General features: G+C 44.0%; 2 protein-coding genes across 2 annotated transcripts in view; one reads left to right on the top strand and one right to left on the bottom strand.

Moving 5' to 3' along the window:
* Window positions 1-19,399, bottom strand: part of NGLY1 (N-glycanase 1) — a 714,901-nt gene extending 695,502 nt beyond the window's left edge. The window contains exon 1 of the mRNA XM_044064776.1: window positions 19,181-19,399. Coding sequence (XP_043920711.1) covers window positions 19,181-19,281 — 101 coding nt within the window. The 5' untranslated portion in view covers window positions 19,282-19,399. The remainder of the gene's footprint in view (window positions 1-19,180) is intronic.
* Window positions 19,400-19,501: 102 nt separating this feature from the next.
* Window positions 19,502-26,461, top strand: part of OXSM (3-oxoacyl-ACP synthase, mitochondrial) — a 269,584-nt gene continuing 262,624 nt past the window's right edge. The window contains exon 1 of the mRNA XM_044064777.1: window positions 19,502-19,626. The gene's annotated coding sequence lies outside the window, so the exon portion shown is untranslated. The remainder of the gene's footprint in view (window positions 19,627-26,461) is intronic.

Here is a 26,461-nt window from a genome sequence, read left to right as displayed (position 1 = left end):
CATAGCCCTCCTTTCTCGGGTTTCTAAAGTGGTTTCTGACACTCCTGACTCTATGGGGAAGGCTTTGGCTCTTTCCCTGCTGGGCTCTATTTCTCAAGTTGCCCACTACACAATAAAATGTAGCTACAAAGCAGCTGATGCCTCTTCCAGGGCTGCTGACTTTGATTCATTTATGAGACTTTATTCTTGGCTTCATCTTCTGGATCTGCCTGATGATATTAAGGCCAAACTTTTAGATTCCCCTTTGAATAATACAAATCTTTTTGGATCTGCTGCAGCTGTACTTTTCAAGTCTCTCCAGGAAAAGAATAAAGCCTTATGGGAGCTGAAACATATTTTTGTTTCTCTTGCTCCCAAATTTCAAAGGCATTATCCCTCTAAGTCTGCTTTTGTACACAGGCAATCTCGCCCTCCTCTCAAGGGCAAGAAGGGTTCTAGGCATGTGCCTCCTGCTAAGTCTACTTAGACTCTTGCCTCCTAGAAACTTCCTTTCCAGGATAAGCCAGGTTCTATTTGGCAGTTTGATTCCTCTTGCTCTCGTACAGCTTTCCTTGTCCCTCTGAGTCTCCCTGTCTCTTCCAAATTGGCTTCAGATAACTTTAGACTCTTGGGTTCAGTCCATTATACATCAGGGATACTTCATGGTTTGGAAATCCCTTCCTCTCTTTTTAATCATTCCTCAATTTCCTCAGGAACAGCTCCATCATTTTTATCAGTTTCTTCATTCTCTTTTGTGTCAGGACATCATTCAGGACACTCTTGCCCAGACGGGGAAGGGATTTTACTCCAGGATGTTTCTGGTCCCCACAAAAGACGGGCATGTAGGACCAATTCTAGATTTTCCAAGCTGAAAACCTTTCTGAAGATTCCTTCCTTTCAAATGTTTCTCTGGAAACATTATTTCCAGTTCATTTACTCCAGGCCTTTCTGGCCTCTCTGTATCTCAAGGATCCACATCTTCACATCGCCATCCATCCTCTCTTCAGAAATTTTTACAATTCGTTGTTTATTCCTTGCATTTTAGTTCTCTGCTTTGCCCTCTGGTCTCTCTACCGTTATGGCAGTAGAGAGGCCCTCTGGCCTCTCTACTGACGCAGCAGTATTCACCCAATGCCTCGTTCCTGTCATTGATTTTTGCAGGGTTAAAAAAATTCAGACCCTTCCCTATCTAGACGATCTCCTTATTCAAACTCCTTAAATCCCAACATTTTGCTGCAAGATCTTAAGTTCACTACTTCCCTTTTACAGAGTCTGGGGTTCACTATAAACTTCCGGAAATCTGTTCTGACTCCTTCCCAGGATCTTATTTTCCTTGGTTGTAGGCTTCAAATGGTTCTTATGCTGACATCTCTGCTTACCCCCAATGCTCTCTCTCTAATTGCCTTTCTCCAGTCCATCGCCAAAGAATTTCTCAGGTTCAAGGATTCATGGTTTCTACCATTCTCCATGCTGCTTCTCACCAGCCTCAAGTCAGTGAGGCTCCAACATTGCCACCCCCTGAACTTCCTGCTACCTTTCTTTCCATGTCTCAAGCTGGAACTTCAGTGGCAGATTCAACTTTCTCTCAACCTGGGGCTACCTTTTCAGGCTTTGGTTCCAACTCAGTTGCTCTTTACAGATGCATCAGACAGGGGAAGGGTGTCTCCTGTGGCCCCCTCTAAGTTCAGGGTCTCTGACCTCCTAATCAGAGGTCAGACCACATCAGTATAAAAGAGATAAGGGCTTTGCTTCTGGCTCTTCAAGCTTTTCATTTCCTCTTTCATCCTGGGCCCCCCAAAGTTCTTACAGACAATACCACAGTGATGTGGTATGTCAACAAACAAGGGGGCACACAGTCCTATCTTCTTTGCAGACTAGCTGTTCAGGTCTGAGATCCAGCTATCCAGTTTCAAGCACCTCTTCAGGCAGTTTATATTCCCTTGGCGCACAATCTGCCAGACTCCTTGAGCAGGTGCAGCGCATAAGCTCATAAATGGATGCTTCACAGTGATATGTTCCTGGACACTATCCATTGGTGGGGTATTCTTCAGGTAGACCTTTTTGCTTCCACTCTGAACAGACAACTTCCTCTATTCTATTCCAAAGTCCCAAGTCCTCTTACTGGGGAAGTGGACGCCCTGTATTTTCCTTGGAAGGTAATGTTTCTGTATGCCTTATCTCCCTTTCCTCTGCTACCATTAGTCTTGCATAAGATCACACAGGACTCTCCCAAAATTTTGCTCATGATAACCTTTTGGCCTAGAAGGCATTGGTTCCCCCTTCTTTCTCACTTGGCCAGAGGCAATCACCACAAGTTACCTCACCAGCTGGATCTTCTTACACAAGACAAGGGGATCTCTTATCTATCCACAAAAGGCGGGGGTGTATCCATATTCATCAAGGATACTCACACCTCCAGGTTAGTGGCGCAGCACGATGCATCAGAGATCATCCAAGTAAAACTAACAATGGGCAAAACTGCAATCCAAATTGTAGCTTGCTACAGATCACCCACCATGACCCAGGACCCCCATTCCGCATTTCTGGAGACACTGAGAAATATGAAGGCCCTACCAAACAGCCTAATACTGGGTGATTTCAACAACCCAAACATTAACTAGGAGAACTACTCAAGTACTAACTCCCTTGCCCAACGCTTCTTAGAATTTATAAACTCGAACACCCTGGATCAACTGGTCAACACTCCCACCAGAGGGAACAACATATTGGACCTGGTCATCACCAACATGGGCGACCGGTGTTCCACACCTGACGTCAACCCCTTGCTGGTTAGATCAGACCATAGACTAATGACTCTGGATATTCACATTCCGCCCCCAACCCCAATCAAGGAAACCACCGTGAAAAATTTTTCAGAAGCAAACTTCACGTTGCTTAAAACCAAGGTGGAAAGGTTCACAGCCCCCACGCCAATGGACAATGCTGTCCAAGCTGCTGAAACCTATACAAAGGCACTCTATGATCATCTGTAGGAATGCATGGATCATGCTATCTCACGTAAAACCAAGACTCACTCCTCCAAGAAAAGGAAACCAGTCTGGTGGACCCTGCCATAAACAGGCTCTACAATAGAAGGAGGAAACTAGTACAGATAAGAGCAAAATCCCTAGAAGGAAAGACATCCCTGATCAGTATCAGCAAGAAACTATGATCCCTCATTAAATAATCCAAGGCTAGCTTCAAAAGAAAAATTGCCAAGGACTCCAAAGATAACCACAAAGCGTTCTTTAGCTATGTCAAGAACCTAAGAGGAATCTCTCAGATCTGCCCTGAGTTGGTGCAGAATGGCACAAAATACACCAAACCGACTGATATTGCCAACATTTTGGCAGACAGGTTCAGTGCAAACTTCACACCCCTCTCACCCCCTAAAGGGCCCATAACCATACCAGAAGAATGTAAGGCCCCGGCAATCACTGACACACAGGTTAAAACAGCCCTATCCAAAGCCAAAAATACAACCTCAATGGGACCGGGCGGAGTCCCAGGCTGTGTCTTACAAGAGCTCCAAAATGAACTAACCTCTCACCTAAACACACTGTTCAAACTCAACCTCTCTACAGGCTACGTACCCACAGAGTGGCGCACAGCAACAGTTATCCCACTCCACAAAGATGGTACCACAACGGACACCGGGAACTATTGTCTAATAAGCCTGAATAGCCTGGTCTGCAAGGCTATGGAGCGCATCATCATGGAACTCGTTAACAGAGACATTGGGAACCTCCAAACTTTGGAACTCACCCAGTTTGGCTTTGTTAGGGGCAGATCATGCCTCTAAACCTGGTGGACTTCTTTGAGACAGTTACCAAGGCATTAGATGAGGGTAAGGAGGTCCACACAGCCTACCTAGACCTCACAAAGGCTTTCGACACCATTCCCCATTCTGGTATTATAGACAAACTTACCAACCTGAACATTAACCCCTACGTCACGAGATGGGTTGCAAATTGGCTCACAGACAGAACCCACACGATGAGAATTGCAGACTCTAGGTCCGACTCTAAACGGGTTACAAGTGGGGTCCCCCAGGGCTCAGTCCTAGGAACCCTCCTGTTCGGTATATACTTCTCAGAAGTACAGGCAAGCACAGGAGGACTTTGGCTGACCAAGTTCGCAGATGACTGCAAACTAGGGGCCAAAATTGATTCTCCGGCTGATACAGGCATCCTCCAGAAGGGTCTCACTGAGACGGACACCTGGTGTCAAAATCATGGCCTCAAGCTGAATGCCAAAAAGTGCATAGTCATCCCCTTTGGAAAAAAACGAAGTACCCGCAAACTACCACATAGGTGGTAGTCCCCTAAATACAGAAAAAGTAATAAGGGATCTCCTTTGATAATCATATTGCCAAGGTGGTTAGAAAATCCTTCTACATGGCCCACCTAATCTCAAAAGGGTTCGCATTCAGAACAAAGGAAGTTATTGTGCCTCTCTACTCATTACGTATTAGACCCATTATAGAATACAACACCCCATTTGGGATGTACCTTACAAGACACCTGCAACAGCTGGAAAAACTACAAAAGTACCTCACCAAGAGGATTACTGGCCTCAAACAGATGACCTATGCAGCCCGACTAAAGAAACTCCAGCTGTACTCGGTTGCATACCGCTTACTCAGAGATGATCTCTGCTTGACATACAAGGCCATGTCCAACCCAGAATTGATGGATATGCTCCACCTAAGTAAAACCAAATCCCTGAGAGCCACACGCTCTAGGGATATAAACCTTAGCACAACGATAAATAGGACGTGCTGGAGGGATAGATTCCTGACCCAGTGAATCCCCATGCTTTGGAAAATATACATCAGGCAGAGCCCCTCACTAGCACTCTTCAAGAGAAACTTTGATGGGTGGATGGGAAACAGAATATTTACCCCAGGAATCACTGAAGTGGCTCTGCTGGATAGAGGCGCAGGGAACTAATGGCTCTGCTGGTCAGAGGCACAGGGAACTAATCTAAGGGGGTGGCGAAAGCCAACACACTCTGGCTAGGCTTATAAATGCCCTTGGGCAGATAGCCTAGTACTTACCTATGAACCTATCCTCACTTGTTCACTTTTTAATAGACTTTGTGGGTGATAGGGTTTTGATCCCTTTCAGGCAACTTTGTTCTGACGATATGCTTTGGGTTCTGCAGGAGGCTAAGAAACCCAGTACCAGGAAATCATACATGTCCAAATGGAAGTGATTTTCTATCTGGTGCCTCTCTCGCCAGCAGAACCCTCAATCTGTAGAGGCTCTTCTGGTTCTCTCTTATCTATGTGATCTCCGCCATACTCGGTTGACATAGTTAAAGCTGACTTGTTAGGAATTTTTGCTCGTCTGCCCTTGACTCCTCTTCTAGCCTCTAGATTTGAGGTCAAGCAATTTCTTAAAGCCGTCCTTCATATCAGACCTCCCAGGAAGCCTAGTCCATCTTCCTGGGACCTCAGTTTTGTACATGAAAAATTGACTCAGGCTCCTTTTGAACCTGCTTCTTTAGCTTCCTAACAACTTCGTTCTTGAAAGACTGTTCTTTTGGCTCTCACTTCAACAAAGAGTGTATCTGAACTTCAGGCTCTCATGACCATTCCTCCTTTCTTAGTTTTCCACGGAGACAGGCTGTCTGTTCATACTAACCCTTCTTTAATGCCCAAGGTGGTGAATGAGTTGTCTCTTAATCAGTCTGTTCACCATCCTTCCTTTTTTCCTTCACAGTCTGCCAGTGAGAAGATAGGTTCATAGGTTGATACTAGGCTATCAGCCCTAGAGCCTATACAAGCCTAGCCATAACAATTCCCTGGCTATTTCTTCCCACACTATTTACTTTCCTGGACCCCTGTCTAACAGGGCAATTGACGTGATCCCCACGGTGAATTTCCTTTCTCCCATCCAATCATCAAGGTTCCTTTTAAAGAGGGCCAAAGAGGCACTCTGCTTGACATCTATGGGCAATCTATTCCAGAGTCTGGGGAGTCTCTGGGTCAGGAACCTATCCCTCCAGCATGTTTTGTTTATTGTGATAACAAGGTTTAGAACCCTGGAGCATGTGGCTCTGAGGGATTGGGATTTCTTTAAGTGTAGCATGTCCAACAGCTCTGGGTTTGACACGGCCCTGTATGTTAAGCACAGATCGCCTCTGAGTAGACTATATGCGACAGAGTATAGCTGGAGTTTTTTAAGGCTGTCAGCGTAGGGCATCTGCTTTAGGCCAGTGATTCTTTTAGTGAGGTATTTCTGCGGCCTTTCCAGTTGTTGCAGATGTCTTGAGAGGTACATACCAAATGGGGCGTTGTGTTCTATAATGGGTCAAATGAGGGATGAGTACAGTGGGACAATGACCTCCTTTTTTCTGGATGAAAAGCCCTTAGTGATGAGGTGTGCCACATAGAAGGATTTCCTGACTGTTGTGGCGATGTGGTTATCGAAGGTGAGACCACTGTCCACCTGTGTCCCTAAGTTTCTTATCACACTTTCGGTGTTTAGTGTACTGCCACCTATATGGTAATTCACGGATACATGTTTTTTCCCAAAGGGGATAACTATAAATTTCTTGGCACTGAGCTTGAGCCCATGACTCTGGCACCAAGCATCTGTTTCTGTAAGGCCCTTTTGTAGAGTATCCACATCATTTGGGGATTCAATAATGGCTCCCAGTTTGCAGTCATCTGCGAAATTTGTTAGCCAGAGTCCCTTAGTGTTGGCCTGTACTTCAGAGAAGTAGATGCCAAACAAGAGCGGTCCCAGGACTGAACCCTGAGGTACTCCACTTGTCACTTGTCTGGAGCTGGATTTGGAGCCGGCTACTTTTACAGTGTGGGTTCTATCAGTAAGCCAGTTGGCAACCTATGAACACCATGGATTTGCACACACAGCTCAGATATTACTTGGATAAAACTACAGTTATTCACAAATTTGAACAGAGTTTTGTTTCCTTTCATCCCAGTACTTTGGGTTTGGCTGTTTCTAAGCAAACCATCTGTGATGATGTCAGATGATGTGCTATTCTTGGCAGAAGATCCCTTAGGTAGAGAACACTGCAACAGTGAAGAGAAGGAGGTCTACTGTTATGGTAAGATTTTACACAGTTGTACTTTTTTCCTTTCTTATGGAATTGCTGAAGGAAAGTTATCACAATCTTCCTCACAAATTGGATTTACTCACACAAGACAAGAGTTTGATACACCCCACTCTCAAATAATTATAACTGACTGCCAGAATGATTTTGATACCTTTAAGGCACCTATTTCATGAGGATATGCAGTATGTAGTAAAAGAGGCAGGAAAACCTGCTACTGGCACATCTTATGTTAGCAATAGGAAAAAATTCTGTTTGGTGCCACACTAACAGCCAGGACCCAATCACAGATTGTGTACCACTGTTTCTTATATATTTGTTTGAGTTTCTATCCTCTGGCCTGTACGCCTCTATTAAGGGTCATCTTTCAGCCGTTTCAGCATGTCTGCTCATGGATCCTCCTCTTTCTTCCCTGCCTTTGGTCAAGCTGTTCTTGAAGAGGATTTTGCATGGATCCCTTACAAAACAGGTGGTACTTGGGATCTTAACGTTACGCTGGAATGTTAATTTTGTCTCCCTTTGAAGCAGATCATCTGGCTAATTTATGCTTCATAACTTGGGAGACTGTTAATTATTGCTCTGACTTCTGCAAAAAGAGTGTCTGAGTTGCAAACCCGCATGGTGGATGAATTCTATTTGGTTTTCCATAGAGACAGGGTTACTTTATGAATAAATCCCTCATTTATACCAAAAGTTGTTTCAGCGTTTATACTGAAGCACGCTATCAATCTTCTTGTTTATTCAGATCCTAAAAATCAGACAGAAAGGTTTCTCCATACACTGGACATGCATGGTCAACTTGGATATTATTTTGAAAGAACAAAGTCCTTTAGGAAAACTAAACAGCTGTTTATCTCCTATGATGAAACAGAGAAAGGGCAACCCATGTCAAAATAGGTTATTTCAAGATTGTTGTCCCTTTTTATTGCTTTTTGTTTTTCCCACCGTGGCAAATTTATTTCAGGCAGAATCAAGGCACATTCTACTAGAGCCTTATCCTCTTCAGTGGCACGCTGGAAAGGCATGGACACTAGAAGCATTCTAGAGACAACTGCTTGGCCCTTTGTACATACTTTTACAAACTGGATACCTCCTCCAAGTCAGGGACACAGTTTGCTAGGACCATATACCGTGGGCTCCTGGAGACTAATCCTTACTTCTCCTCCTCCCAGGATGGATAAGCTGTGGGAATCGACCTAAACAGCTAAAGGCTATTGCAGCAGTGAATATGATGAACATAGCACAGTTGTGTCAGATACACTTAACCACAACAGTAGTCTGAGTTCCTCAGTATTGTAGCAGTCACACCCTCTTTCCACCTCCCTTGTTCTGTATATAGTTACTGTTTTGAGATTAAAGATGTGTATTCCAAACCTTTTAGGGTTTCAGGATGAGTAGGCTCTCTCCCATTTGGTGGTAAAAAAGTCCAGAAAAAAATGGTACCCAGGCTGCTGTTTTCTCCCTTTGGGTCAGCAATTTGTTTAACTCAGACTTGGACTACTTCTCCATAAAAGTTCACACAGAGGCCCTTCCAGCTTGCCTACTTTGCCAGATTACTGCATATAAAGCAGTTGCTTAAAGGAAGTCTTCTTTTAAGACTACCTGGAAGAAAAAAATGAACCCATCTAGGACTTGAATTTTAAGATGAAGAAACTGATCCTGCTTCCTTTTCTATGTAATCAGTCTCCTGATACTATGAATGAAGTCATTATCTCTGCTAGATGGTTACAAAACCTACATGGCCTAATGTATATTCATTTCCATCTCACCTAATGTTTCATAAAGGTAAGTTTTCTTTTCCACCAAACTCTTCCCTAATGCCTAATGTAATGTCTGAAAGGACACTACGTAAGTTTGTTCAACTCTCTGCAAAGCAAAAAAAATAAAATAAAATAAAATAGTAAAATTACAAGGACAACTCTCTGCAAAGCAAAAAAAAAATAAAATAAAATAGTAAAATTACAAGGAAAGGATATACTGCGGTGGTGGTGCTGCGGTAGCATTGTCGCCTCACAGTTAGACGTTGCCCGTTCGATTCTCAGTTAGAGCGTCTTCTGTGTGGAGACATGCATGAATGGGTGTTCCTTCGTTGAAGGTTGTGCGTTAGGCCCGGCAAGCCAGCACGTAAAAATCTACTGCCAATCATTAGCGGACCGGAGTTCCACTGTGGCGACCCCTAACCGGGAAAAGCCGAAAGACACAACAACAAGGAAAGGATAAAACAAACTCTGTCTACATACTGGCAGCTTATATATTATCCTTACAGGACTTGTGTATTTCAAGAAAACATATAACTTTCTTTCTAGAGCCAAAGGAGAGCAAAAATAGCCTGTAGTAAAACAAGCCTTGTATAAATAGGTGCATAGTTAAATATTAGGCTAGAGGCCACTTTAAGCTTAGCCAGTTTCCCTATTTGTGCTCAAATAAACCTATCCCATTTTGTTAAAAGATTAACTTACCCATCCAATGATCGATAATTATAGACTTCTCTTAATTAGAATAACTGGGATCATACCAGAGATAATTTGAGGGGACCAATGCATTAGTTAAAGCATTTAGGATCTGTCTCAGTCTGTTAGCACTACAGGGGACAATCCTGGATACATTTTCTGTTTTCCATCCATAGATCATAGCTGTGCTTGAATATGGTTCATAGATTCATAGGTGTTTACTAGGCTAATGATCACAAGGTTCTTTTTAAGCCTAGCCATGCATCCCAAATCTCTGAGAAGTTCTGGTACCCTTGATAAGTGTATGCAGGTGCTTGGGAGGTGAAACATTTACAAGCAGGGGCCTGGGAGATGAGCCATTTACAGGCTGTCTGTGTCCATTAGAAACACAGATGCCAAACCAGGGGTGAATTTCCTGTTCCCTATACAGCTGTCCAAGTTACAGTTAAACTACATTAGGGAGAAACACATGACGGGGAGCTTGTTCCAGAAAAGGAGTAGTCTCTGGGATACATACCAGTCTCTCCAGCAGGTCCTATTTATATCACAGGCAGGTTTTAAGTCTTTAGAAGAGTTAATTCCTGTGCAGTTTGTTTTGCGGATATGCAAGAAGTCCTCTAAGAGTGGGGTCTGACAATGTCTTGTATGCCAAGCGTAGAACTCCCTTTGACAGCCTGTAGGAGACAGAAAACAGGGGTAGGGTCTTGAGGCAGTCTACAAAAGAAATGTTACTTATGCCCTGTATTCTTTTAGTGAGGAACCTCAGTGGACATTCCATTTGTTGGATATGCCTGGTTAGGTACATCGTGAAGGGGGGAACTGTACTCAATGACGGGTCTGACAAATGTCAAACAAAGTGGAACTATGACTTCTTTGGAACTAGATGCCATACCTTTGTTTATAAGTTGCACAGCATAGAATGATTTCCTCACTACTATAGACATGTGACAGTCAAAGGATAGATCACTGTCTATGTATGTCCCCAAGTACCTGACTACTGGGTCAACTTTTAGGCATGAGTTGTCAATATGACAGTTATCAGGGATAGGACAAACTTTGTTTTATGTGGATGGGGAGTCTGTTCCAGAGCAACAGTATCCTCTGCAAGATAAATCTGCCCCTCCAAACTGTTCTGTCGATGTTGCAGAAGAGGTTTAGATCCCTAGACTGAGTATTTCTGATGCCATCTGACTTGCTGATCTGCAGTAAATCCATCAGTACTGGGTCGGAGGATGCCTTGTATGCCAGACACAGGTCACCTCTCAGTAGTCTGTAAGATATCAAGTATAGTGACAGGGTTTTGAGTCGGCAGATGACATGTTGTTTAGACCTGGTATTCTTTTAGCAAAGTACCTCTGTGGATGCCCCAGTTGTTGCATGTTTCTGGACAGATATATGCCAAAGGGACATTATATTCAATGACTGGCCTAATGAAAGTTGAGTAAAGGGGGACAATGGCATCCCTACATCTCGACACATTCCCTTTCTTTATCAATGTGGCATTTCCTTGGGTAGATGACTTCCCAAAGGATACAATAATGCATTGTTTGGCATTTAATTTCAGTTCCTGATTTTGGTACCAGTTATTTATTTATTTGGGATAAGCATTCCTGTAGGATAGCTAAGTCACTTGGGGTTTCAATGACTGCTTCTAGCTCGCAGTCATCTGCAAAATTAGTCAGCCACAGCCCTTTGGTATTGGCTTTTACTTCAGAAAAGTAGATGTCAAACAGAAGAGGTCCTAGCACAAAACCCTAGGGGGATTCCATCGGTGACTGGTATCTTTGTAGAGGTAACTGCCCCTATTTTGACCTCCTGCATCCTAACTGTAAGCCAGATGGCAATATGGTGGGTGATACAGAGGTTTATTCCCTGTTTATTTAGCGTTTCTGCTATGCCTTAGTGGGGCATTTTGTCAAAAGCTTTGGCCAGGTTGAGAAATGCTGTGCGTACTGTTTTATCTTCATTCACTACTTTGGTGACCTTTTCAAAAAATCCACCAAGCTGAGTAAACATGACCTGCCCTTGACAAATCCAAACTGAGATGGGTCCACTGTTTGGAGATTCCCTATGTCCTGATTGATTAGATACACAAGTCTTTCCAGGACTTTGCATATGTGGTTGGTTCAGACGTATGGGTCTGTGGAAGGTCCTCTTTTATGAAGAAGAATGACTGCAGCTGTTCTTCTCTTGCTTGGTACAAAACCTGTATGGAAGCTGAGATTGAACAGTGTTGTTAGGGGTGTGGCTAAATTGTGCATGCATCCAAGGATATTATCAGGACCCATCAATGAAGTATTTTTAACTTTTGATATCACTTTTACGACTTGGTCTTATGTGACGGCTGGAGATGAGCCAGTTTCAGGTATATCTTGATAAATGTAAAGAGTTAGGAAATAACATTATTTTGTCACAACTTTAGTAAATTACTTCTACGAGTGGTGAGTTCTCATTCCACCATAGCAAAAACTGTCTTAAGCTGTCTTCAAGAATACATGTAAATGGCATGCTTTTGAAGAAAAAAAAGTTCATGTAGAATCTGCATATTTGTTAAACTTTACAAACATGACAATTTTTTGTAGGACAGTATTGTGAGAGTTGCTCTGACATCCCTAAATCCAAGGTACTAATGGAGTAGGCTTCTCCTAGGTACTTTACAGGTTTGAATAAATCTAGATGTACTTTCTATCAAATTAAAGCAGTATAATTATTAAGCTATTTTGTTAAAATTAAGTAATTAAGCTATTTACCACAAGTGTCTTGCACTTGGTTTATAGGATTAAGGAGCGCTTAACAAGCGGTTTCCTGCTGTCCAGTGGCGCAAAGTGTGAAGGCTGCCAACCTAGCCAGATAGGATTTTATACATAATTCTGTCCTTTGTAAATGTGAATGTTGAAATACAAGCTTGTGTTCTTAAATGAAATAATATGCTGTGAAAGTTTGAACTTAAAATAATGTAGCAACATTACCCTCTGCTGTAAAGAAAGCTAAGCCAAGCATTTCTTGTCTCTCCTTTGAAATTGAAATTATTTCATGACTGTGATCTCTGTGTGGTTTTAAGGGAAATTGCACTTTACTGTGTGTATTGCTTATCCTTTCCTCATATATGAGACACCCTCTCTGGTGTTAGTGGTGAGGACTGAGACTCCTTGACTGCTGGGCCAGGGCACATGCGTCACATATTAATTGTTTGGCAGCGGTGGGATATCCACATCACATATTAATTAGTTGGCAAATACTAACTGGCGTGTAGTAGTGTGGGTAGAGTGAATCCTGTAGCTTGTGTACAGTGAGCTTTGAAGGTGTTTTGTACTCTAAAACAGCCATGCAGTGAATACTCAGAGTTCAGATCACAATTGTTTTATTTCTTTTGCTAGCTTAGTTAGTCAGGGTGAGCAGGCAGCATGTCAGCAGAGGAGTATGGAAAGCTGACAAGGAGTCATCTGGCGGAGATGTGCCACACTAGGGGAACCTGACTAAGGCACACCTGATTGCAGCTGTGGTTACAGCTGCATCAGAAAACAGCAACCAGGAGGACAATCAGACTGGCAGTGGAGATATAATACCCTCAGAGAATGGACAGCTCAGCCTTTCTGCAGTGGACTTAAAAATCCAGCTGCAGCTAAAGAGACTTGAGTTGGAGACCAGGCGTGTGGAAGTAGAAGCAGCTGAGATACTGAGGCGTCTAGAGAGTGAAGAGAATGAGAAACTGCTATGCCTAGAACCTGAGGAAAAACAGAGGCAGAGGCAGCATGAGAAGGAGATGATGACTCTTCGCCAGAGTCATGGAGGTTATGGGGAAGGGAGTAACTGGACCCCAGAAGCACAAAAAGTCAGTAAAATTTTCTTCCGCAGTTTAAAGAGGGGGATAATTTTGATAGTTTCATTCATATGTTTGAGAGGGTATCTAAACAGTATGAAGCTGACCAAGGGCTCTGGGTATGGTTCCTGACTCCCTTACTCCATGGTAAAGCTGTAACTGTATTATCTAAAATGTCTGATGTTGCATGTTTTGATTATACTGCTGTAAAAAATTGTCTATTAGCGTTTTTTAAGCTAACACCCGAAACGTATAGGAAAAAGTTTAGTGAGCACAGACGCAAGGCAGATGAAAGTGTGTGTGAATATGTTGCTGAATTGAGCACTTATTTCCATAGGTGGGTGAGTGGATGTCAGGTCACCACTTTTGAAAGGCTGGCAGACTTTTTGGTGAGGGAACAAGCCCTTAGCACTTTGCCTGAGGACATGAGGATCTGGTTAGCTGACAGGCAATGTGCTACTTCAGATGAGTTGGGGAAGAAGGGAGACCTATACCTGGCAAGCAGGGCAGCCCTGCACAGGAAAGCGACCCCAGTACTGCTCAGGTGTCTAAAGGAACCCATGGTGGGCAGCACAGACTGCCCCAACAGAATCTGCCATTAGCAGGGGAAGCCACTAGTCCAGGTACACGTCCAGGAGCTAGGGTTAAATGTTTTGAATGCAACCAGTGGGGCCATGTGACATACAGGTGCCCATGGAGGCAAGGTGGGGAACAAAAGGTGAGGGAGCCAGTAAGTGGGAAAGACAAAATGAGAATAGTAGGTTGTCTTGAGACAACAGGGGTACTAAACTACCACCCTGCAGATTTCCTGAGAGGGAAGGATTTGGATGAGGCAGTACTACATGTTTATGCAATTACACACAGTCAGGCTATGAGACAAGTATGTGGGTCTGATAGCCTGGGGGAGACCCAGACAGACTGCATACTTACAGCCAGGACTGGTGAGGTGGTTACTTCAGGGAGTGAGCTACACTGCAGCAGTGAGGTTGAATGTGAGCCACAGCTGCTTGTGGGTACTGATTGATGTTCCCTTGGACAGAATGACTGCAAAGGTAGCGATGAGTAGTAGTACCCAGGCTGACAGTGAGGCACCACTGTCAGAGGATGCCAAACGTCCTGTGGAAGGGGAGCTAGGAAGGGTTACAAGGAGAGAGTTGAGACAGGCTCAGCTCTCAGACCCTACAATCCAAGGCCTGAGTCAGGTAGCTAGGGAGGCACCTGATTATCAAGGAAAGGGGGAATCTAATAAACTGGGAGAAAGGGTTATTATACAGAGAGTAGACCCCTGAGAGAGGGCTAGAAGGTGAGAGAGAGTACAACAGTTGGTAGTGCCTAGAGCCTGCTGTCTGGTGCTTCTAGCCATAGCCCATGATATTCCCTTTGCAGGTCATATGGGCATAAAACATACCATGAGGCGTATTATGCAGAACATCTATTGGCCTGGAATTTCCAAAGATGTAACAGGGTACTGCAGGACCTGTGAGTAGTGCCAAAAGTTAAGCAAGGCAGGAGACAAGGTGAGAGCTCCTTTGATGCCTTTGCCTGTGATTGAGGAGCCATTTCAGAGGGTAGATATGGATATTGTGGGCCCTCTGAGTACCCCAAGTTCCACAGGGAAAAAGTACATCCTAGTAGTAGTGAATTATGCTACACGATACCATGAGGCAGTGGCTTTGTCCTCCACTGAGGCAGAGAAGGTGGCAAATGCGTTGTTAGCGATTTTCAGCAGGGTAGGTTTCCCAAAAGAAATACTGACTGACAGAGGTGCCAATTTCATGTCAGACCTGCTGGCTTGTCTGTGGATGTCCTGCGGGGTGAAGCACATGAAGACCACCCCCTACCATCCCCAGACTAATGGTCTTGTTGACAGGTTAAACTCTACAATCAAGTCCATGCTACGGGCATTTGCAGATCAGTTTAAGAGGGAATGGGACAAATATTTGCCCCATCTGTTGTTTGCTTACAGAGAGGTTCCCCAGGAATCCACAGGTTTTTCACCCTTTGAGTTGCTGTATGGGCACAGGGTGACAGGACCTCTAGATTTAATTTGAGATGAGTGGGAAGGTGAGTGCGAGTCTCACAAGGAGTCTGTTGTTACATATGTCCTAAACCTCAGGACAAGGCTCAGGGAACTCATGGGCTTGGCCCAGGAGAACCTGGCAGAAGCCCAACAACAGAAAAAGGTGCAGTATGACAGGAATGCTCGAGCTAGAGAGTATGCTATGGGGCAGCAGGTAATGGTTCTCACTCCTGTCAGACACAACAAGCTGCAAGCAGCTTGGGAGGGTCCCTACAAGGTAGTAAGAAAGGTAAGTGATGTTAAATACATAGTGGAACTGCTAGGCAGAAGGCAGGGGCACAAATTGCACCATGTTAACATGATGAAACCTTACCATGATAGGGAGGCCCTTGTGCTGACCATTTGCAGTGGATTGCAGGAGGAGTCTGAGGGATATCTGGGGATTGATCTCCTCGGTGAGGCTCGGGCTGACACCTCAGGGTAGCAATGTCCCAGCAGCTATCTCCTACCCAGGTTCGAGAAATCCGAGCAGTGTTGCAGGAATTTGGGGACATGTTCACTGGGAAACCAGGGTGCACTCATCTGGTGCAGCACCAGGTGGATACAAGGACCCCCAAGGCCTATTAGGCAGGCCCCTTATAGGGTGCCTGAGAGAGTGAGACAGACCCTGAGGGAGGAGGTACACGTGATGTTGGAACTAGGGGTGATTCAAGAGTCCAACAGTCCCTGGGCCTCCCCAGTGGTGCTGGTGCCAAAGAAGGATGGCAGCACCAAGTTCTGTGTGGACTACAGGAAATTAAATAGTCACACAGAGTCAGTTGCTTACCCCATGCCTAGGGCAGATGAGGCCCTAGAGCAGCTGGGTGGGGCTAAGTATCTGACAACCATTGATCTTACCAAGGGTTACTGGCAGGTGCCCTTGACTCCCAGTGCTAGAGAGAAGTCAGCCTTTGTGAATCCTTTTGGCTTGTATGAGCTCACAAAGATGCCCTTTGGGATGAAGAATGCCCCAGCGACTTTCCAGAGGATGGTAGATCGCACCCTAGCAGGAGCAGGAAGGTTTGCCCTTGCTTACCTAGATGATATTGCCATCTACAGCCATTCGTGGCCAGAGCACCTTCAGCATGTCAGGGAGGTGCTGGGCAGACTACAAAGGGCAGGGTTGACCATTAAGCCGAGCAAATGTCAGGTAGGTATGGCGGAGGTCTCCTACCTAGGACATAGAGTGGGAAGTGGGAAGATAAGGCCAGAACCTGCCAAAGCGGAAGCCATTCAAGTATGGTCTGCACCTGTTACTAAAAAGCAGGTGAGGGCATTTTTAGGGACAGCAGGGTACTACAGAAAGTTCGTCCCCAGTTAAAGTACCATAGCTGCTCCCCTCACAGACCTGACAAGGAAGGACAGGCCAGATAAGGTAGTGTGGACCGCAGCATGTGATCAGGCATTCCAGAAGCTTAAAGAAGCTTCGGGAGGACCCCCTGTGTTAGCCAGTCCAGTTACAACAAAGAATTTGTTGTACAGGTGGATGCTTCGAACCTTTGGGTGGGAGCTGTACTCAGCCAGATTTCTTCAAAGGGAGAAGAGCACCCACTGGTTTATCTCAGCTGTAGGTGCCAACCCAGGGAGGAATGCTATGCAGCTGTAGAAAAGGAATGTCTAGCCATAGTGTGGGCACTGCAGAAACTTCATCCTTATCTATATGGAAGGAAATTCACTGTTATGACAGATCACAACCCCCTAACATGGTTAAACAGAGCCAGCCAGCAAAATGCCAAGTTGCTAAGATGGAGCCTGGGATTGCAAGCATATGATAGGTCAGTGCAGCACCGCAATGGGAGTAGCAATGCCAATGCAGATGGGCTCTCAAGACAATGAATGGGGTAGGTATACTCAGATAGACCTGACCCTCTCAAGCAGCGTTTCCCAAAGGTCACTTGAAAAACTAGCTAGAGTTCTTCGGGATGTGAAGGCTGCCAGCCTAGCCAGATAGGATTTTATACATAATTCTGTCCTTTGTAAATATGAATGTTGAAATACAGGCTTGTTTTCTTAAATGAAAGAATATGCTGCGAAAACAATGCGGCAACATTGCCCTCTCGGTGCCACTCCCAGGCTGAGACTAAAAGGATTAGTGCTGTACCCTGAAAAACAAATATAAATAAGATAAAATAAAAACTCTACCTTCAGTTCTTTGACACTTTATGGGGGAGGGTTGGCATAATGGATGAGGTCTTACAGATACAAGGTACAGGGTTTCATTCTGATCACTGGTTATTAGCTAGGCTTGTAATAGTCACATGAACCTATGAAATGTGTACTGAAACCCAATGTCAAGCAGTGCATGACACATGCTGAGGGAAGGGGCTACAATGAGGAAAGCCATCAGCAATGCAAAAGTAGGTGTTCAATATACAACATTCTACATACATTTCTGAGACAGTAGCTACCTTTACATTAAATCTTTGCAAGAAAAGGATATCAGCATTTACTCTTCATCTCTCAACTCATGAGTACTCTCTCTTGCATAACTGAATGTTAGGATTTTCAAAAGGCTTGTTAATGGTGTCAGTTACTGGTAACAACCATGCATAACTCATTTGCATACTTTGTCTTTGTGAATGGCTTCCCTATTTCCCACAATATCTAATCAAATCTGTCCTGGATGTTGTGGGAGATTGCACTCCCAACAACCTTTAACTAATACAACTATCCTCTGGAGCCAGACCATTTATGGGAAGCTGCTTCTGTCACATCCCATTACTAATATAACCATCAGCGGAGGACACACAGTTCGTGAGGAAAAGTACTCAAGTTAGATGAATCCTAACTGTGATGTTTCAAACAGTAAAACTAGTAATTATGTTACCTGCACAGAGCATTTCATGAGCCACTACAAGTAACCATTGCCTTGTTAGCTTTGCAGTGCTATGCTAAAATATAAGTGACTGAGAACTAAAGCTCAAACACCAGTCCGAAACTTCAGTACGTAAATTTATGTCCTCATTCTCAGGAAAAGAGAAGTTCCTCACTGGAAGAACTGAAAATTACTTTAAAACATACTGGCAGAAGACAACAGTCACACAATATGAAGCCTACAGGCTCAAGTAAAACTGTGGGACAAGGGAACTGAGCTAAGATACTCTGACAAGACATATGTCCCTTTTAAAGATCTAACGCTATGATGAATATTTTCTCAGCTGTATTTTACTGTAGAGTTTGAAACGACTTGTTTAAACTCCTGACAAATGAATTAATCTGTAGTCTGTATATATTACATACTGTCCTATGTACAATGCGGCACTAGCGTCACCAGTCAAAAATTGCTGTAGATATACAGTTAATAATACAAGTTTTGGGATGGGAATCCAGAATAGATGTGCAACACATTGTTAATAATTAAGAAAAAAGACTGCTTAGGAGAAGCCCACATAAAGCAGACCCTGAAAAGAAAGTGAAACATTTAGCTGAGTTTCTAACATACAGAGGGCATAGTACATATTAGTCTCTGGTTTCCGTTTCACTTATCCTCGTAACTTAGCAATAAAGTAATATTCTTACATTTTTAGATGAAGCGTTCAAACATTTAATCAATTAGCTTACAGTGAAATCAAATTCTGACTATTTTCCCCAATTGATTCCGGATGATCAAGTAGTTATGAACTTAACCTCAAGTTTTGCTTTACTCAAACTTTCCCTGCCCACCCAACAAGGGATTTATCTGAAACAAATATGATCTAAAGCATAACATTAAACAATTATACGTCCACAGATCACTCATCCCTAGAGACTTGATTCCTATTTTAAGTGCAGCAATGCACATCTCACCTGAGAATGTTATCTGCATAGGTGATCAGTAGGTTGGACGCATCCAAAAACACATCTTGGGGGTTCTGACCAAGATCGGTTACGGCACGAGAAGCAGACATTGGGGTCCTTTCTAAACAATATTATCTATATTTTTTGAACACCTGGGTGACAGTTGTCTAAAAAAGTGTAAGGAGTCCGAACTTGATTTTTCCCTGTCCACTGCCTCTACGGTGTCTTGGCTACTGCCTGACATCAAAGTACTGAAATATGCAACTAAAACCTGATCAGTTTTATAGTATATGATGATGTACGAGATAATCACCGTAAGTCATTAAACTTCTCATGTCAAAACCTTACTCCTTTCAGTATCTTTTGTTACGACTGATTGTAATTTACTTATTTCGGGTCCTACTTTGCATTAGGCCCCTTCCTGGTGACACACAAGGAGGAAGACGTTTATTGAGGTTTGTGTTTGCTGGTTCTACAGTATTTGAGTAGCAACTAAGGAAAGAGTGCTTGATTGTTGAGAGAGGTGTCTAAAAGTGTATTTTTTGTTGGGAGCGTGATTTTTACTTGGATAGATCGCATACTTATGTATGTTTGGGGGTATAGAGATGGTTGTGTCTTACATGTTCTTCGCATTTTAACTGGCGTTTCAGTGAAAAGTGTGCTTTCAAGTAAGGGACTCCATCGTAAAGCTAAAAGGCTTTTAGGTGCAGAATAATTCCTGGTGGCCTCGTAACAGGTTTCAGAATGGAAAATATATTAAACTTTAAATGTTGTATAAAACTAATATTACGTTACAGTGCTAATTATAGCAGTCAACTAAACGGGTACATCTCAACAGAATAAGGAGCACTTTTTAATATCATAAGGTGATGTGAGTTAATGTATATTTTCTGATGTAAAATAAACCTCGGTTGTTATTTATTAAGTTCACCACTATGTCTCCAAACTTCAAGTTTTGGAAGGGATTAAAATTGACAGTCAAAACTAATCTTTTTTTTTTATCAGAATCAGGGACAGTTGAAAGATGTAGTGCTAACTTTGCAGAAGGAATGAATAATTGGTTATATTTTTAGTACTTAGAACGAAAAGACATCTGAATTCCGAAGATGACAGCTAACGGTAAAAGTTGTTGAAAGATGTAGTGCTAACTTTGCAGAAGGAATGAATAATTGGTTATATTTTTAGTACTTAGAACGAAAAGACATCTGAATTCCGAAGATGACAGCTAACGGTAAAAGTTGTTGAAGGTATAGGTTCATAGGTTTATACTAGGCTATCTGCCCTAAGGCATTTATAAGCCTAGCCCAAAGTTTTGTGGCTTACGCCACCCCTTATGTTAAAAAATACTGTGCCCATTAGTTTGTTGTGCCTCTGTCCAGCAGTGACACAGAGAAGAACCTACGATCTCCCATCCACCGGTCAAGATTTCTCTTGAACAGAGCCAGCGAGGTGCTCTGCCTCACATGGACCGGGATTTTATTCCACAGCATAGGGAGTCTCTGGGTGACAAATCTATCCCTCCAGCATGTCCTATTTATATCTGTGCTAAGGTTTAAGTCGCTTGCTCTGGTGGATCTGGTAGATTTGGATTTTTTGAGGTGGAGCATGTCCATTAATTCCGGGTTGGACATGGCCTTGTATGTCAGGCACAGGTCACCTCTGAGCAGGCGGTATGCGACTGAATAGAGCTGGAGTTTCTTCAGTCTGGCAGCATATGACGGATTTTGGAGTCCCTTTATCCTTTTGGTGAGGAACTTTTGGGGTCTCTCCAGTTGCTGCAGGTGTCTGGTGAGATACATCCCGAATGGGGCATTGTACTCGATCATTGGTCTGATAAGTGAAGAGTACAGGGGAACAATGACCTCATTTGATCTGGATGTGAATCCCTTCATGATCAGGTGGGCAATGTAGAAGGTCTTTCTAACCACTTTAGCAATGTGAGTGTCAAAAGAAAGGCCACTGTCAACCTGGGTCCCCAGGTCCCTGATAACCTCTTCTGTGCTTAATGGATTGCCACCTATATGGTAGCTTGGGGTTACCTTGTTTTTCCCAAGGGTATGACTATACATTTTTGGCATTTAACTTCAGGCTATGGCTCTGGCACCAGTTATCAGTTCGTGAGACCCTCTGAAGGATATCTGTGTCCGATGTACTTTCCACTATGGCGCCCAGTTTGCAGTCATCTGCAAACTTTGTCAGCCATAGTCCTCCTATGTTTGCCTGTACTTCTGAGAAGTAGATGCCGAACAACAGGGGGCCAAGGACTGAGCCCTGTGGGACACCACTTGTGACCGGCTTGGAGTCTGACATGGCGCCAGCAACTCTAACCCTGTGGGTTCTGTCCTTTAGCCAGTTTGCAACCCATCTTGTCACATATGGGTGTACATTTAAGCTGGTAAGTTTCTCTATAATACCCAAGTGGGGTATTGTGTCGAAAGCTTTTGCAAGGTCAAGGTAGGCTTTATGGACTGCCTTTCCCTCATCAATGGCCTTGGTGACTGTTTCGAAGAAGTCGACCAAGTTCAAAAGGCATGATCTGCCCTTGACAAAGCCAAACTAGGTCGGGTCCAGTGTCTGCAAGTCCCCTATGTCTTTGTTTATGAGTTCCATTATGATCCTCTCCATAGCTTTGCAGACCAGGCTTGTTAAGCTTATGGGGCGGTAATTACCAGGGTCCGTAGAGGCACCGCCTTTGTGGAGTGGGACCACAGTTGCCGTACGCCACTCCTTGGGCACATATCCTGTGGTAAGGCTAAGATTAAACAGATGCCTTGTATGCGGGTTTAGTTCCTCGTTGAGTTCGTGTAGCACACAGCCGGGGACACCATCCGGTCCCATTGATGCTGTGTTTTTAACTTTAGAGAGAGCAGCTTTCACCTGCGCATTTGAGATGTCTGGGAGGCTACACTCCGCTGGGATAGTTATCTCCTTTTGGGGGGAGAGGGGGGTGAAGTTTGCACTGAACCTGTCTGCCAGTATGTTGGCAATGTCTGTGGGTTCAGTGATTTTTTTGTATCATTTTGGACTAATTCTGCGCATATCTGGGAGTTTCCACCCAGGTTTCTAACATAGCTGAAGAAGGCCTTATGATTGTCTTTTGAATCTATTGCAATTTTTCTCTCAAAGTTGGCCTTGGATGATTTTATGAATGCTCGTATTTTTTTACTAATAATGATCAAGGGTGTCTTCTCTTTTATGGATTTTGCTCTTATCATGTAACAGCTTTCTCCTCTTATTGTAAAGTTTGTTTATGGCTGGGGTCCACCAGACTGGACGTTTGCCCTTGGTGGAAAGAGTCTTGGTTTTATTAGGGATTGCCTGATCCATGCAGTCCTGGAGGTGTTCGTAGAAGGCATTTGTAAGGGCTTCCGCAGCTTGGATTGTGGTTTCCACTGGCTCTGGGGCCTTGAAGGATACCACACTAGTCTTGAGTAGTGTGAAGTTTGCTTTAGAGAAGTTCTTCACTGTGGTCTTTTTTGTTTGGGGTGGGGGCGGGATGTGGATTTCCAACGAGATAAGTTTGTGATCTGATCTCACCAATGAGGGATATACTTCCAGTGTGGAGCATTTTGTCCCCATGTTTGTGATGATGAGATCTAGTATATTTTCTCCTCTTGTGGGAACGGTGACTAGTATAAGAATTAAATAAATGTATGTTTAAACGCTTGCATGTCTAAGCTATCTCTGTGCTTGTGTCACTGAATACAAATATTTAAATGAAAGCGTAGAGAAGACACTTCAGGATTAATTGGATTCTTTACCTCAGCAATCTGAATAGTGTTACATAGGGTTGCCACCTTTTCAAATGCCCCGAGTGGGACAGTTGTGGTACACGCATCAAATTTTGTAGGCCAAAACATGCCCACAACCAGTACAAAGGACATAATTTCACTTTCTTGCCTAAATAAAAGCTTATTCTTGTAGCATTTTAGTTGCCTATTCTATTTCCGATAACATTTAGGCATTTCAGATACAAAATAACTGATAACCTGACATTCACTGCTACAGTATTCCTCACTAATGGATTCCTTGCTGTGAAGCCCTCCATCAGGCCAGTTTACAAAATATTTCCATTGCTTTAAGGTATGCTGAACGTCCCCTGCTTCCTCCTTGCATAAGGTAGGGCATAAAGGTGACATTCAGGCGTACCATCCTCAGAACATTTTTGCCACCAGTCCGAATGCTGTTTTAACTGCCCGTTTGTTGCATACATCCGTGGCTTCTTAACCATTTTTGTGTTTATTGGCTTTTTTGTGCTTACTCCTGTTTGCTGGACTCTTCACAGTTGCAGAGAAGTGCCCAGTTGGGTTTTTGGTTACTTTTTCTGTTTGTTTAGTGCTGTTTGGAGTTAATGCCATCCAGGAAGGGTAAATGCCAGTGTGGGAGACTGATTACCCATAAAGACCATCACAATAAGTGTCTCTTTTTTTGCCTTGGTGCTGCTTATGACCATACATCTTGCTTAGTTTGTCGGGCGTTTATCCCCAAAAACTTTAGTAGGCTTTCTTCCCTTTCCTTGTACCTTGAGAACCAGTGACTTAAGCTTCTTGCTTCGGGTATTATGGATGGAACTTCCTGCCCCGAGGGTGAGCCGTCTGGGAAGACTGTGCATAAGGTAAGGCCGGAATCTTCTGCTGTCCATCCTCTGCCGGGTGTTTCTCCTGAGGTTGTTATGCACCCGGAGACTCGCCTGGTTGTTTTGTTAGATTCTTCTACTGCGTCTGGGTTAGAAGCCAGTGAGGATCTGGCAGGCATCATGTCCAAGGCTTTGCAGGCATCCATTTTGGGTGTTCAGAGGGAACCACAGTTGATTGTTTCCAAGGAGTCTAATGGGGTTCCGCAGTTTCTCTTTCAGGAAGAGGTTCCTACTGCGGTTGTGGAATGCCATCCTGAGTCTGGGCCTTCTCAGGTTTCCAGGACGGCTGTCCCTTTGAAGAAAAAACAGAAAACTAACCATGTTTCTTCTGCTCCTAGGGGTCCACAAAGTGAGTGGCAGGCCTTTTACTCGGGGGGGGGGGGGTTATTTAATGTTTTACTGTTGTTGCAGCCTCCGCAAGGGGTTTCAGTTCCTCCTTGGTCCGCCTCTTCCTCGAAAAGGCCCAGAGAATTCCATTCTTCTGAGGTGGATTCTGATGATGACTCCCTTGCTTCCTTCTCCTTTAGACTACAGGTCTGAGGAGGAGGATTCGCATACTCTTGATAATCCCTCTGAGGAAATTTCCTTTGGGGACAATATCTAGGATGATGGGCTCTTTTAAGTGGGATTGTGCCCAGGTTTCGGATATCCATAAGAGGTACCATGAGTTACTGCAAATGGAATTCTCCTAAACCTGTGGCCATTCCTCCGGTCTTGCCTGGTTTATTGGAAGTTTTTTCCACTGCCTCTATAATTCTCTGCCCCCAACTACCAGGAAGTCTGATAGGTTTTACAGGGTGCCTAAGGATTGTTCCTTTTTGTTTAAATGTCCTGTTGCTGATCCCTCTGTGGTGTCTGTAGCCTCTGATAAGCCATCTCAGTTGCTTCGTTCATCCAAGTTGCTGCCTTCTGACAAGGACAGTAGGACCATGGATAGGCTAGGTAAGAAAGTTTATCCTTCCTCTACCCTGGCTTTTAGGGCTATTAATTATCAGACCCATATTTCTAGGTATGTCTTTGCTCTTCTTTCTCTGGCCTGTCAGGTTCTTTCTGATCTTCCAGACTCAGGATAAGTCTTCTTCTCTTTCCTTGCTTGGGACTTCCTCTCAGGTAATTCGTCATTCTATCAAATGTAGTTATGATGCAGCAGATGCCTGTTCAATGGCTGCTGCTTCTGGTTCGGTTTTGAGGAAGATATTCATGGCTTCGGCTTCAACCATTGCCTGATGATATTAAGTCTTAAGTTGATGGATGCCCCTGTGGATAATACTCTTTGTTTATTTAAGTCTTTTCAGGACAAGGGGAAGGCTTTACAGGAGCTTAAGCATGTCTTTGTTTCTCCTGTACCTAAATTTCAACTGAACTACCCTTCCAAGCCAGCCTTTGTTCGCAAGCAGTCTCGCCCTCCTTCTAAAGGTAAAAAGGGTAGTAAACGGACTCCTCCTGCTAAGGCATCTCAAACTACAGGTATTCTTGAGCCTTCCTTTCCTGATGCACCAAGTACTGTCTGACTATCCAGCCATTCCCAGCCACATTCCTCTCTCTTCGCCTTTCTCTCTCTTCCTGTTTGGCTCCAGATCACCCAGGATTCTTGGGTTTTGTCAATCTCGTCAAGGGTACTTCATGGACTTGATGTCCTGTCCTCCTCTTATGGGCATTCCTCAGTTTTCTTTTTTTTTTCTCCCAGAGGTACTTCGGTACCTCTGGACTCAGGGTACTATTCAAGAAGTGCCAATGCCTCGGAGCGAAAGGGTTTTATTCAAGAATGCTTCTAGTGCCTAGAAAAGAAGGTACTTGTACACCTGTTCTAGACCTCTCCCATCTAAACACTTTTCTGACGGTGCCCTCTTTTTGGATGTTGTCCCTTCAGTCCATTTTTCCCTGTCTTGCTCCCTCAGGCCTTTCTGGTGTCTTTGGACCTCAAGGATGCTTATCTCCATGTTCTGATCCATCCTTTTTTCAGGAGATTTGGTGTTTCTCTGTTGCTTCCTGGCATTTTCAGTTCTGTGCTTTGCCCTTTGGCCTTTCTGCTGCCCCAAGGGTGTTCACTAAATGCCTCACTCCTGTGATTGCCTTTTGAAGGCTTCAAGGGATCCAAATCTTTCCTTATTTGGACGACCTTCTGATTCGAGCATCTTCTTGCAAAATCATTTTACCATTTCTCTTTTTTAGAGCCTGGGGTTCACAGTAAACTTCAAGTCTTCCCTGACTCCTTCTCAGGCTCATGTCTTTCTGGGTTGCAGGTTTCAAACAATGCCAATGCTGGCATCCCTGCCTCTTCCAAAGGCATTAACTCTCATTTCTTTCTTTCAAACTCTTCTTCCCCTGGCCTCCATTTCAGCCAGGGAGTTTCTGAGAGCTCTGGGGTTCATGGCTTCCACAATTCCAATACTTCCTCTGGCCAGACTCCACATGAGGAAGTTCAAGCGGTTTCTGAAGTCTGTGTGGCTTCAGCATGCGTATGCTCTAGACTTTCCTGTTACTCTTCTCCCATGTCTCAAGGTTTAACTTCTGTGGTGGATTCAGCAGTTGTCTCTGAATCTAGGGATCCTGTTTCAGCCTCTGCTTCCCTCTCAGGATCTGCTCACAGACACTTCAGATGTGGGATGGGAAGCCACGTTTGGCTCCCTGAAGGTTCAGGGAGTGTGGTCACC

This window comes from Protopterus annectens, chromosome 3.part0, assembly GCF_019279795.1.
Source record: "Protopterus annectens isolate FY-2018-M chromosome 3.part0, PAN1.0, whole genome shotgun sequence".
NCBI classification, from domain to species: Eukaryota; Metazoa; Chordata; order Ceratodontiformes; family Protopteridae; genus Protopterus; species Protopterus annectens.
The sequence above is the reverse complement of the archived record's forward strand: the minus strand, read 5'-3'. Positions and strand labels throughout refer to the sequence as shown.